Raw genomic sequence first — 11,732 nt, 5'->3', positions numbered from 1 at the left:
TGTGTTCTACGTACAATGGGGAGGGAATGGTTTTGAGAGTTGAAGAAAATAAATAATATCGGAATGTGTTATTTGGGGTGTATTTAGAATTATTTTAATTTTTTTTATAATCTTATAAGGTCGAAATAGTCATTGCATATTAAGGCATACAAGTCATTTAACATTAAATTTTAATGTGAGGTGCTAATAAAAAAAAACCTTAATAATTCAAACAACTTGAGTAAGCCCTTAGCCAAGAAAATAAACTCACAAAATTTGAGGCAATGCATATAGTAATGATTAATAAAAAAGAAAAAAAAAGAAATGCATATGAAAAATCCACATAAAAGCAAATGGAAACAAGAGGTTGGATTATCCCAATAATCTTGGGGAAATTTAAATTTCTCCTTGTTGAAAGAGAAGGCCAGGCCATTACCTCTGCATTTCAGCCATGAATCACATGATTGAGAGTTCTTATGTGAAGTTTACAATGAAGACAAACCCTAATGCACCTCTCAATGAAAAAAATAAAACCCTGCCTACGTTTTTGTCTATGTTCCCATGCACAAAGACCCCATGGCATCTTACTGTGAGCCTCATCGCATCATATATCCATTCTCCTTTCTCCATCTTCCCTTTCGTTGGGCTCCATCTCTTCCAAATGCAATCGTGCCCAAATAATCAAATCACAACCACAAATAAATTTTCAGGTTACTGAAACAACCCTACGTGATTTTCTATTTTGTTTATGATCATTTGATTAAATAAATTAAATGAAAAACAATTAATACAATTAAAAACTGATGTATAGAGAAAATCGTGTGTTTATTTGCCTTCTACTTAAATAATAACACGTGCATTGTTTATAATTAAACAAAATTGGAATAGTATATTTTTTTATGTCTCGTATTAAAACTTTGCCTTCACATAAAAATTGTCAGTAAGTAAAACAAAAATGCACTGCTACAAATAATAATTTTAAAATGAAATAAGATATTTCTCGAAAGATGTATGAGAGAATGCTTTATTCTTTAGAATTGATGCGAAGTAATTATGCTTACGGATATGTAATAACTTGTCAACCTAGACTATTTCTTGAAGAAGCCAAAATACTTCTTGCTTCTCAAGCATGTTCACAGTTTCTTAACATGGGACTTGTAACATTAAAGATGCACTCCAAACATACACACATTAGCTAGCTATTAAAGATTATGTGTCTATTTTCCCAATGTCAATTTGAAAATTTGACGTGCTTCACTACTAAAATACAAAATTATTTCCCTATAATACACGGAAGTGAAATTAATTAGTAAATACAGAAATAAAAATGCAAGGGTGTTTTAGTAATCTGGGGGAAAGACCAATTGGTATACAATTATAATTCTGCAGAAGAAGGGGACTCACATTTCTGAGCTGCTTCATTTCCCATTTCTTGATCTCTCTCTCATTTGGTTTCACAAATTTCAGGTATAAGAGAGGGAGACAGAGAGGAGTAAGCGAGGAAAGCTCATCAAACCGAAAGACTCTTTCTCCTCTATCTCTCTCTCTCTCTCTCCTGCACACTATCTCTCTCTGTTTCTGCAGTAGTGAATACAAAGGCCAGCGAAAGACTCTCCCTTTCACAAATCCGTCGCCATGATGTCCTTGAATAGAAGCTGTTTTCTGGTAATATAAAGCAAACCCATTTCTCAGATCACAATTTCAAGCGCACCCACTTCACAAAAATTCAATCGCAAAAAGAATAAAATGGAATCAAAATTCAGAAGAAAAAAAGAAAGAAAGATTCAATTTATGGGTCTTCCTTGTTCTTCTTCCCCGCATTGAAATTTCAAATCTTTTCGACTTTCTGATTGGTGAATGAGATTTTCATTTCTGGGTTTTTTTTCTTCAAATTGTTCGTTTAATTTACTTATCTGATTATTATGAATTAATTTTTTGAGAATTAATTAATTAAATTTTTGTTTTTGCAGGGGAACCCGGCCGTTGCTGGGTCTTCAAGCCCGTTCTCTCAGAGCCAGAAGAGGCAGCCAGCGTCGCTCAAAGTGGTGGCTTTGATCCCAAAAGCCCGGACAGGTGACCGAAATGGCAGCGTCGTGATGGAGAGCACATTGCAGGAGGTGAAGACCGAGTCCGAGGTGGTTGAGCTGAAATCCACCGTCCATGGTGGGGTTAAAGACGTGTACGGTGAGGATACTGCCACCGAGGACCAACTTGTCACACCCTGGAGTGTCTCGGTTGCTAGGTGGGTGAGAGCAAAGATCGATTATGCTTACGGTCGTTATTGATATTATCGTTGTTTAATGTTAAAGGTGGTCTGGTTTTATTAAATTATTTTAATTTCGATGAAATCTATGTTCTTTTTTGCCTTTTTATATTTTTATATTTTGTGCAAGTTACATCATTTATGTTAGTTTTAGTGATATCTGTACATATTGCGGGCTGCTTGCTGAATTGACAGGGCAGTTGCTTAATTAGTTAATATATCACTTAGTACCATGGTCTTGTTGGATTAGTCAGTTTTTCGATTCACTCTCGTGGATGACGATGAATTTGATACCCAATTATTGTGGCATTTCATTGTGTTGCTTAGTCTAAATCTCACACCCTGTAAATATAGTGTTGAAAAACAAATTAGTTGCAATGTGTGTGTAATGTATTAATGAAATTATGAGAGTCCCTGCATAGTTTCTAAGTATTCTGAGAATTTTGATGGGTTTTAGATTTACTTCCTCGATTGCGAAATTGTTTTGGATGTTGTAGATGTTTAATTTTCTCCAAGGAAAAGTAATGGATATTTAATGAAGTCAAATACTTTTCTGGTTCATGTAGATGTTTGTTGTTGATGACATATTTAGGTACATGGTGAAAATTGATGATTCGGTTCTTTAATTAGGTAACTAAGTTATGGGCATCCGACTAGACATATGTACAAAAAAAGTAGCACCACACAACCAAAATGTTAAGAAGAATCTTTAACAAGCCACCAAAAAGAAAGTCTAATGCAACCTTATATGGTTGTGCTTCACTTGCCATATTGTGGGGGTGGGGCCGTGATTTACACGCGGCATGATAAAAGAAGCTCCACCTCATTTAGGCTGAACGCGGTTCATGATTTTCTGGTGAAATGGACATGTATTTTTGTTCGCTAATGATCTTTCGTTCCTTAGTTTAAGTTGCATGAATTTTAACTTTGGAGGTTGTTCCAAAGAAATGTGAGAATTAATTTTATGTTATATGCAATTTTGGTCCCAACCTCTCAATGTAGTTCTGTGTTAAACTTTGTATACCTTACACATAAATTCTCTTTGCTATTTGTATTCTTTGCACCTTTGTATAAATTACTCTTTTGTCTTTCCCCGCAGTGGATATACGTTGATACGATCTCCACACCACAACAAAGGTCTTGCCTTCACAGAGAAAGAGAGAGATGCCCACTACTTGCGTGGCCTTCTTCCCCCAGTTGTTATTTCTCAAGAACTTCAGGTCTTCTAATCAGCTTATACATGCTTGCAGAGTTACATCACTTTTTGTATACTTGTTTTATACAAAAATGATAATCATTTAGACTTTACCGCTAAATCGTTAATCTACTTGACAGGTTAAGAAAATGATAAATAGTATCCGTCAATATCAAGTTCCACTGCAGAAGTATATTGCCATGATGGATCTTCAGGTACCAATAATCATTTCAATGATATATTTGTTTGAGCCTGTTAATTTTTGCTACCGAAATGGCGATTTTTGAACTTTCAATTACATATGCTTTCAGGGGAGAAATGAAAAGCTATTCTACAAGCTTCTTATTGAGCATGTTGAGGAATTACTTCCAGTTGTCTATACTCCTACTGTCGGTGAAGCTTGCCAGAAATATGGAAGCATATTTACGCAACCACAGGGTCTTTTCATAAGTTTGAAAGAAAAGTATGCTTCATTGCAATTTAATTTTGTTCTCTGCTTTGATGGCCACTTCCAAATTGGGTTGAAGCTTATTGCTATCCTTTTTTCCTTGCAATCTCTTAAGGGGCAAGATTCTTGAAGTATTGAGGAACTGGCCTGAGCAGAATATTCAAGTCATTGTTGTCACTGATGGAGAGCGGATCCTAGGGCTCGGGGATCTTGGCTCTCATGTAAACACCGTTAAAAATAAATTTCTAGTCGTGGGGATAGAAAGCAATATGAGTTACCTTGCCTTTGAAGAGAATATTGCATGTTCTTGTTGCACTTCCCGTAAGTAGTCAACTGATGACAGTATGTGATGTTTTCTCAGGGGATGGGTATACCTGTGGGTAAACTTGCTCTATACACGGCACTTGGAGGAGTTCGTCCTTCTGCTGTAAGTATCTGTGATGACCAATGCTATTCTTTCCGACATGACTGACTTATAAAGTCATTGTACCCCAAAATTACTGTATTGCATTTCTTTTATTCCGAAAGATGTTTAGAGGATCTCGACATTTTCACTGTTATCTTTAATATTGATTCTAAGTGAATATGTATTTTTTTCTATGTTTTTCAGTGCTTGCCTGTAACCATTGATGTTGGTACAAACAATGAGAAGCTGTTGAATGATGAGTTTTACATAGGGCTGAGGCAAAAGAGGGCTACTGGGCAGGTATATGACATGTTTGCGTTGCTTGTTTACTGTTCGAATCATTTGCGATGGTTTATGTTGTTTTCTCTCTTACCAAAGTGGGTTTGCTCCTTTCTTTAGGAATATGCAGAACTCCTGAATGAATTCATGACTGCAGTCAAGCAGAATTACGGGGAGAAAGTTCTTGTTCAGGTATTTGGTGGACAAAGTCAGTTTTCAATTTTTTGGCTGTGCTGATGAACTCAGTCCTCTGTTTCATTTTAACTATACCTTTCCTAAGCTCATTTGTCATGCTCTGTAGTTTGAAGACTTTGCAAACCACAATGCTTTTGATCTGCTCGCAAAGTATGCCTCAACCCATCTTGTTTTTAACGATGACATTCAGGTAAGTTGCAAGAGATTTGTAGTAATGGTATTTATAGCACTTAAGAAAAGCACAACACTAATGCTTGTGTAAGTAATTCATTCCAGGGGACAGCATCGGTGGTTCTTGCAGGGCTTCTTGCAGCTTTGAAGTTAGTAAAGGGATCCTTATCTGAACACAGATTTTTATTCCTTGGTGCTGGAGAGGTGAGTACATTCCTTAGTCGAGGGATCCTTTTCATTAATGTTAAAGAGTAGTCGAAGGGGTATCCCTCGCTCAACCAACACTCACCTCTTTTTCATTTTTTTTTTCACATATATTTTCTTTCGTCCTTGTTCTCGAACCCTTACTGATATCCCATGTTCTAGGACTTTGTTGTTGTGTTTCACACTCTCACTTGTTTAATGGTTTCAGGCCGGCACTGGCATAGCAGAACTCATAGCCCTTGAAATTTCCAAGCAGGTTATAAGCTAATATTTGTTTCTTTTACTTTGTATGTAGCATGTAGTATGTACTAAGAAAGATCCTCAGTATTTATTCTAAAGAGATGTATTAGAGTCAAATAATTAGAATAGTTTTTGATACATAGCACCTGAATTATTGCAGACAAATACCCCAGTGGAAGAGACCCGCAAGAACATTTGGCTTGTGGACTCAAAGGTACGGAGAGCTGATCTAAATTCTTGCTGTCTGCAATAAGATTTTGTTTTCTTTCCATCAGTTTTCATTTGGTAAGAAATTCATTCGCAGGGATTGATTGTCAGTTCTCGGTTGGATTCACTCCAACACTTTAAAAAGCCCTGGGCTCATGAACATGAACCGGTCGGGGAACTTGTAGATGCTGTTAAGGTGTGAAATCTCTCTCCTCTCTCTCTCTCACTCTCTCCACTCTCTCCACTCGCACACACAGAGATGCATATATGTTGACAGCACACAAACAACATAATAGTGCATATAAATAAAGCAGAAGTTTTTTAGTGACTGTATTTTTGTCCTTTTTCAATCAGTCAATCAAGCCAACAGTATTAATTGGAACGTCAGGTGTAGGAAGAACATTCACTAAAGAAGTGGTTGAGGCTATGGCTTCCATGAATGAGGTATCTCTTTTCCTTAATTCATTCTTTAGTTGTTTATTGTGTTGGCCGTCATCCATACGGGGACCAGAATTTTAGAATTTTATTTTCTGTTCTTGTTCGTATGGATTTGAGAAATCAGTTTGTTTAATGGCCACGTTGAGAAATTTCATTTTATTGGCCTTAGTGAAAGATTGCATTTACTCCCTCTAGAAGGTAAGGGCTGACCATTTCTTTTTGTGACCTGCTAATAGAGACCTATTATTCTCGCTCTTTCCAATCCAACATCACAATCTGAATGTACTGCGGAAGAAGCATATACATGGACTGAGGTATTACAACCTTTGCATGTTTTGCTTAATATTGTATCATTCACTGTATACTTGATGGTTAGAGACCGACGTTTCGTTTCCTTCCTCGTATTATTTTCAGGGTCGTGCCATATATTGTAGTGGAAGCCCATTCCCGCCAGTTGAATATAATGGGAAGGTTTACTATCCTGGCCAGGTATTGGTTCTAGAGAATCTGATTATGTCCGGTATTAACATATGTAATACCTTTGGACTGACTTTGGCATTTATTTTGTTGTCGTTCAGGCAAACAATGCATACATCTTCCCTGGATTCGGTCTGGGTTTAATAATGTCTGGTACTATCCGTGTTCACGACGACATGCTTCTGGCAGCTTGTAAGTGCACAAAAGATATCAATGTAAAGGGTGTTTAATTTATTTAAGCCTTTAGACCTTATGTCATGTTTGTTCCTTGGAACAGCGGAAGCGTTGGCTTCAATGGTGACCCAGGAAGACTTTGACAAGGGACTCATATACCCTCCATTCACAAACATCAGAAAGATTTCGGCGCATATTGCTGCTAAAGTAGCTGCGAAATCATATGAACTTGGTTAGTCATTCTCCAGAGGCTCTATTCTTGTAAGATTTCGTGCTACTTAACGATGGGCCAAAATGTCTAATATTTCTGCAATTGGCTTTTCTAGGTTTGGCCACCCGCCTCCCCGAACCAAGAGATCTGGAGAAGTATGCTGAAAGCTGTATGTACAGCCCTTCCTATCGAAGTTTCCGGTAAACTATTTGAAGTTACCTCGGTTTGTTGTACCGAGGTCTACAACTGCAGTTGAAAAGGATCGATTATTTTGTGGTTTTGATTGTTTATTTTGCCTTTGGTTTTTCGCATCTCATTTGGTCTATTATTATGTGACCTATGTGGTACATGAGAAGTAGGATGGGTGCAGTGCAGGTAGCTGGGTTAGGAGTCGAAATATAGTTTGAAAAATGTCTTCAACTGTCAAATTTAAGTTACTCTTATCCCCCAAATGTTCCACTGAACAAACAGCAAACTTCGACACGTCATTCAGTCATGCGATTCGCCTCCTTTCTTATCGTACTTCATGGCTCATTTTGAAAATCACTTCATATTTGTATCGTCCTTTTGATAAAAAGTGCGGACGATATCTTAGCCTAGATTTGGTTGGAGAGAAAATGATAGATGTGTTCCTGCAATTTAAGTGGTGAGGGGGATGTTGGAATAAAATGATAAGCTAAGAACAGTGGCTTAAATAAAGGAAAATAAAATTTGAGCTCATGTAACCTCATTTTTTTGGCATATCAAGAAATCTTTTTAGATAGATTCAAAGGAAAGCTGGTGCGAGTGATGGTTTTATATTTGAGTCGTAGATTTATGTAGGTTGAACTTTTTCAGGCAATACACTCCTAAACTCTATAAAAATAAAATAAAGGTCGTACCCAGTGCACAAGGCTCCCGCTTTACGCAGGGTCTGGGAGGGGTGAATGTCGGTTAGCCTTACCCCCATTTATGGAGAGGCAATTCCCAAGTCTCATAAACTCTAAACAAAAAATTGAAATCAAAGAAGAAACACTTGCATAAAATAATTCATGCCTTAGTTACGTGATGGTAAGGATTTGATCATTGGAGGTGTTTATTGTAAATTTAAGTTTTGTTGTTAATTTCATCTTGTAAGTGATGAAAATTATACAATAGGGTAAAAAGATAATTCATATTTAAAGTTTAAGTTGGGTGTAACCACTTAGTACTACGGTCTGATGATATTTCTTTTTCACCTGTAAATGACAGGTCTTAGGTTCAATTCTTGCTAAATGCGAATTTGAACCACATTATTACTAGCTTATTGTGAGGATAAGTCCAACCCCTCTCCTTTAATATAGATAATATCGTTTGTTCAAAAAAAAAAAAAATTTAAGTTGTTTGTAGAATGAAGTTACATGAGTTCAAATAAATTTTTTCTATAATAAAATATCACATTGTTGGAAAGTAAATGATAGATGAAAGGAGAGAAATTTGGGAAAATAAACTTTTTCAAACGATAAAAATGTATAAATATACTTTTTCAAAATTAAATAACATACTGTCATTTAGTACTACGGTTTAATGATATTTCTTTTTACTTGTAAGTGAGAAGTTTTAGATTCGATTCTCGTCAAAGGTGATTTAATCATATTATTATAACTAATCCATTGTGAGGTTTAGCCCACTTTCCCACTTCCTTAGTGTAAATAATCTTGTTTGTTCAAAAATAAATAAATAAACAACTTACTTACATCATAGTAGATATATTTACTCACAAATTGATGTTGTCTTTGCATTTTTGCGAGTTGAATATGAAATCTTCTCAATCACCGAATCAAAGGTGAGTATGTATCAATAAATTGAATCGCGGGATCCAAATCTCAAATCTTCTCAATAACCAGCTCATCCTTGCAGGCACAAACACCGAAAACCTTCCCCTACTCCACATTGCTATTTTGTTATGCTACTAAATTTGTAGAAAGAAAAAAATTGTAAATTAAATGATGTGTCATCAATAGAAATAAACACGTTTATTAAACGATTCGCTTACGTAATAATCCAATTATCAACTTCTATATTATTTAGGTTACAAAATTTAATCTCTCTAACATTACCTCGAATTCCGTCTCACACGACCCCTAAGTCCGGCATGGGTACCCAAGAACCTCTAGAAACACCACATGCACATAATTCATAAGAAGCGAAGAAAGTAGCTTATCCAAATTCACGTTCACACCCCCAAAAACATTTAGTCACTACCAAAGATAAGATAATAAAGTTAAAAACTTAGGGATTCCTGGAAGTTCATCTCTCCAATAAACACCAAGCTAACCTACTTTATTTCTTTTCTCTCTTCAAAGTCTCGTACTAAATTTGAAAACAAAATTAGTCTGCAAACCTTGACTTTGTTTTCTTTCGTTCATTTCCTCTCACCTCACATCTCACGCGTTCGTACAAATCAACTTTAACTTCTTTGTCCTCGTATGATAATGTTGTTAATTTATGATTGGAAACCTATCCATGAATGTGGTCCTCTGAAATCTATATGTGATCCATGATTTTATTAATTATTATTATCATTTCGTTTCGTTCATATATCTTGATATAGAACCGAAACATTAAAACCCCTCAAAGTTTGTTTTTTAATACGGATTAAACTAAGTCACGCAATGCGTTATCAATTATTTTATATAAAACTCATTATTTATTAAAATTGAATTTGAGATATCTCACTTACACTTATAAGTAGAGAAAAATGTCACTCGACTTAAAGCAAAATAAGATACTGGATGGTTAAGATTGTGAGAAATATAGGATGTGGTTCGGTCAATTATAGCTACAAAACATCATCACTTAAAGCATCTCTAACAAGTGATGCAAAATGTTTTTGTAGGCTAGAAAGGTCTCTAATGCGTTGTCCGAAAAATGTAAATTTACATCTTTAGCAAGTGAATCCCGCTAGTTAGAATACCAAATTGATATTTCCAGAACTCACATTTACGTCTTTCAAAAATATAAAAATGAGATGTTAATATGACTTTTACGTATATCTTAGAGTAGGAGTTGGCCAATTAATCATGATCATCCACCATCCAAAAATGGAAAGGGAAATTTTATATGAACCCATGTAACCTCTTTCTACACCCAACTTATTCTCTACACTCATATTATTTTTAATTAAAGAATTAATATCTTTTTAAACCCAAGTTTATTACCTAAACTACCCTCTCAAACTCAAATCAAAATGTGAAGTTATCTTTACACCCATTTATAAAATAAAATCCCAAATTGAATTGGACTTAACAGAAGAAAAAAAAAATCCCCTCATAGCTAACTAGCTTGAATTTGGGTACATAAGAAAATGTTCTATATGTTATTGGCTTATTGAACGTTAATAATTTGAAGAACTGATCAGTTTAATTTTTCAGTTCAAGGTATATTTGTATATCTATCTATACATCATGTCCACAAGAACCCTAAAATTATAATTATGACAATTGAGACTTAGTTGAACTTTATTTAACGTGGATCTGAAGTGTTGGTTTTGAATTCTATACGTACATTTACTGATTCGTGAGTGATTGACTTACCAAATGCATTTTTGCCAAATACAGTTACGTCGCTATTTAGCATAAGCAGTGTTGTAAACCCTCTTAATGGTGCATAAATTGAGAATGCCCAAGAGCTCGTTGTTGCTAGTGCATATAGGGGTCCTAAACTGACTCGTTGCAAACCCATTTTTTATGAATTGTTCCCAAATTTTCTTGAAAGTTCCCTTCTCCACAATTCAAAGCTCAAGAGGGCCGATCGAATTGCTTATCCTTGAGACCACATAGCAATGATCCAAAAATGATGCATACATTTCTCTACAACATTCACTAAGAACTCTCTCTTCAACTCCCCCTTGATCTCCCAGTATATTATGTAGTGGCCTGGTTGGGACTTGCTCAGTAGTTGATCAACTCGACTTTCGACTTCTCAGTGGTTGATCAGACCCTTTCTGGGCCACCATTTGAAGGTCATTTTCAGTGTTTTTGTCAATTTTTACTGTCAGTATTGATAGTATTTTGTAAAAATGGTGATTTTGTATGGTAGGGTTTGAATATTAGGTGTGGGTCTATTGATAAATTTTAGTTTTAAAGTTAATTTTGTTTTGTACTTGATGGTAATTATGTGATAGGGTAAAAAATATAATTTTCATTTACAATTTAAGTTGGGTGTAGAGAAAAGTTATATGAGTTCAAATAAAATTTCCCAAATGAAAATGAATTGTATTATCCATATTGTATTTCATCCATCCATCTTGCAAGTTGCAACCATGTTGACCTCAAACAAACGGTCACCCTGCACAAATCATAGTTTTAACTTTCACATTACGAAACCTTGAGAATTGTAATTGTCGGCATAATTGGATAATCTAAAAGTAAACAAAATTTTAATTGGATGACTTCCTTAATTTTAGGTGTAGAAAACATATTGTCGGGTGGGTTAGTTGAGAAATTATTCGATAATACCGTATCACCATGTGGATGGTAAAAGAGATTTTTCATTGTAACTGTCATACGAGATGGTACATCACGTGTCTCTATATAAATGATGAATTATATGTGTTAAAATATTAATAACTTAAAAATTAAAAAATTTCACCATTTGCATAAAAACATGCGGTATATCATTTGTGTTCCAGTTACAACTAAAAATTTCTCGAGCATGGTGGTACTTTCAATGATACGTGTTCTCTATTTTTATATTAGATTTGAATTTTAGTTTCTCTTTTTTAGAATATAAAATAAAAAATAAAAAATCGCTTGCATCTGCAATCTTCAATTATATTGGAGCGCAAAATCTGCAGTCGCTTGCATTACATCGTTCTGAAAATCT

At 35.2% G+C, this 11,732-nt stretch overlaps 1 protein-coding gene across 1 annotated transcript; it reads left to right on the top strand.

Moving 5' to 3' along the window:
- The first annotated feature begins 1,189 nt into the window (after positions 1-1,189).
- On the top strand, positions 1,190-7,409 carry LOC114827015 (NADP-dependent malic enzyme). Its single transcript, XM_029108333.2, has 20 exons — positions 1,190-1,644; positions 1,950-2,221; positions 3,342-3,462; positions 3,578-3,652; positions 3,749-3,900; positions 4,001-4,106; positions 4,247-4,312; positions 4,496-4,591; positions 4,691-4,762; positions 4,872-4,955; positions 5,042-5,140; positions 5,349-5,396; positions 5,541-5,594; positions 5,685-5,783; positions 5,942-6,031; positions 6,262-6,339; positions 6,440-6,514; positions 6,604-6,694; positions 6,780-6,908; positions 7,003-7,409. Exons 1-20 carry the CDS (start codon positions 1,615-1,617, stop codon positions 7,089-7,091), a joined length of 1,926 nt encoding a protein of 641 aa, XP_028964166.1. The 5' UTR covers positions 1,190-1,614; the 3' UTR covers positions 7,092-7,409.
- Positions 7,410-11,732: the final 4,323 nt, after the last annotated feature.

This window comes from Malus domestica, chromosome 09, assembly GCF_042453785.1.
Source record: "Malus domestica chromosome 09, GDT2T_hap1".
NCBI classification, from domain to species: Eukaryota; Viridiplantae; Streptophyta; class Magnoliopsida; order Rosales; family Rosaceae; genus Malus; species Malus domestica.
This window is presented reverse-complemented; position numbering and strand designations above follow the sequence as displayed.

Excerpts from the sequence above, each read along its gene's own strand:
- LOC114827015 (XM_029108333.2), top strand. The coding sequence starts at position 1,615 with ATGATGTCCTTGAATAGAAGCTGTTTTCTG. Across the intron at positions 5,784-5,941 it reads AACTTGTAGATGCTGTTAAG|TCAATCAAGCCAACAGTATT; the intron begins GTGTGAAATCTC and ends TTTTTCAATCAG. Across the intron at positions 6,515-6,603 it reads AGGTTTACTATCCTGGCCAG|GCAAACAATGCATACATCTT; the intron begins GTATTGGTTCTA and ends GTTGTCGTTCAG.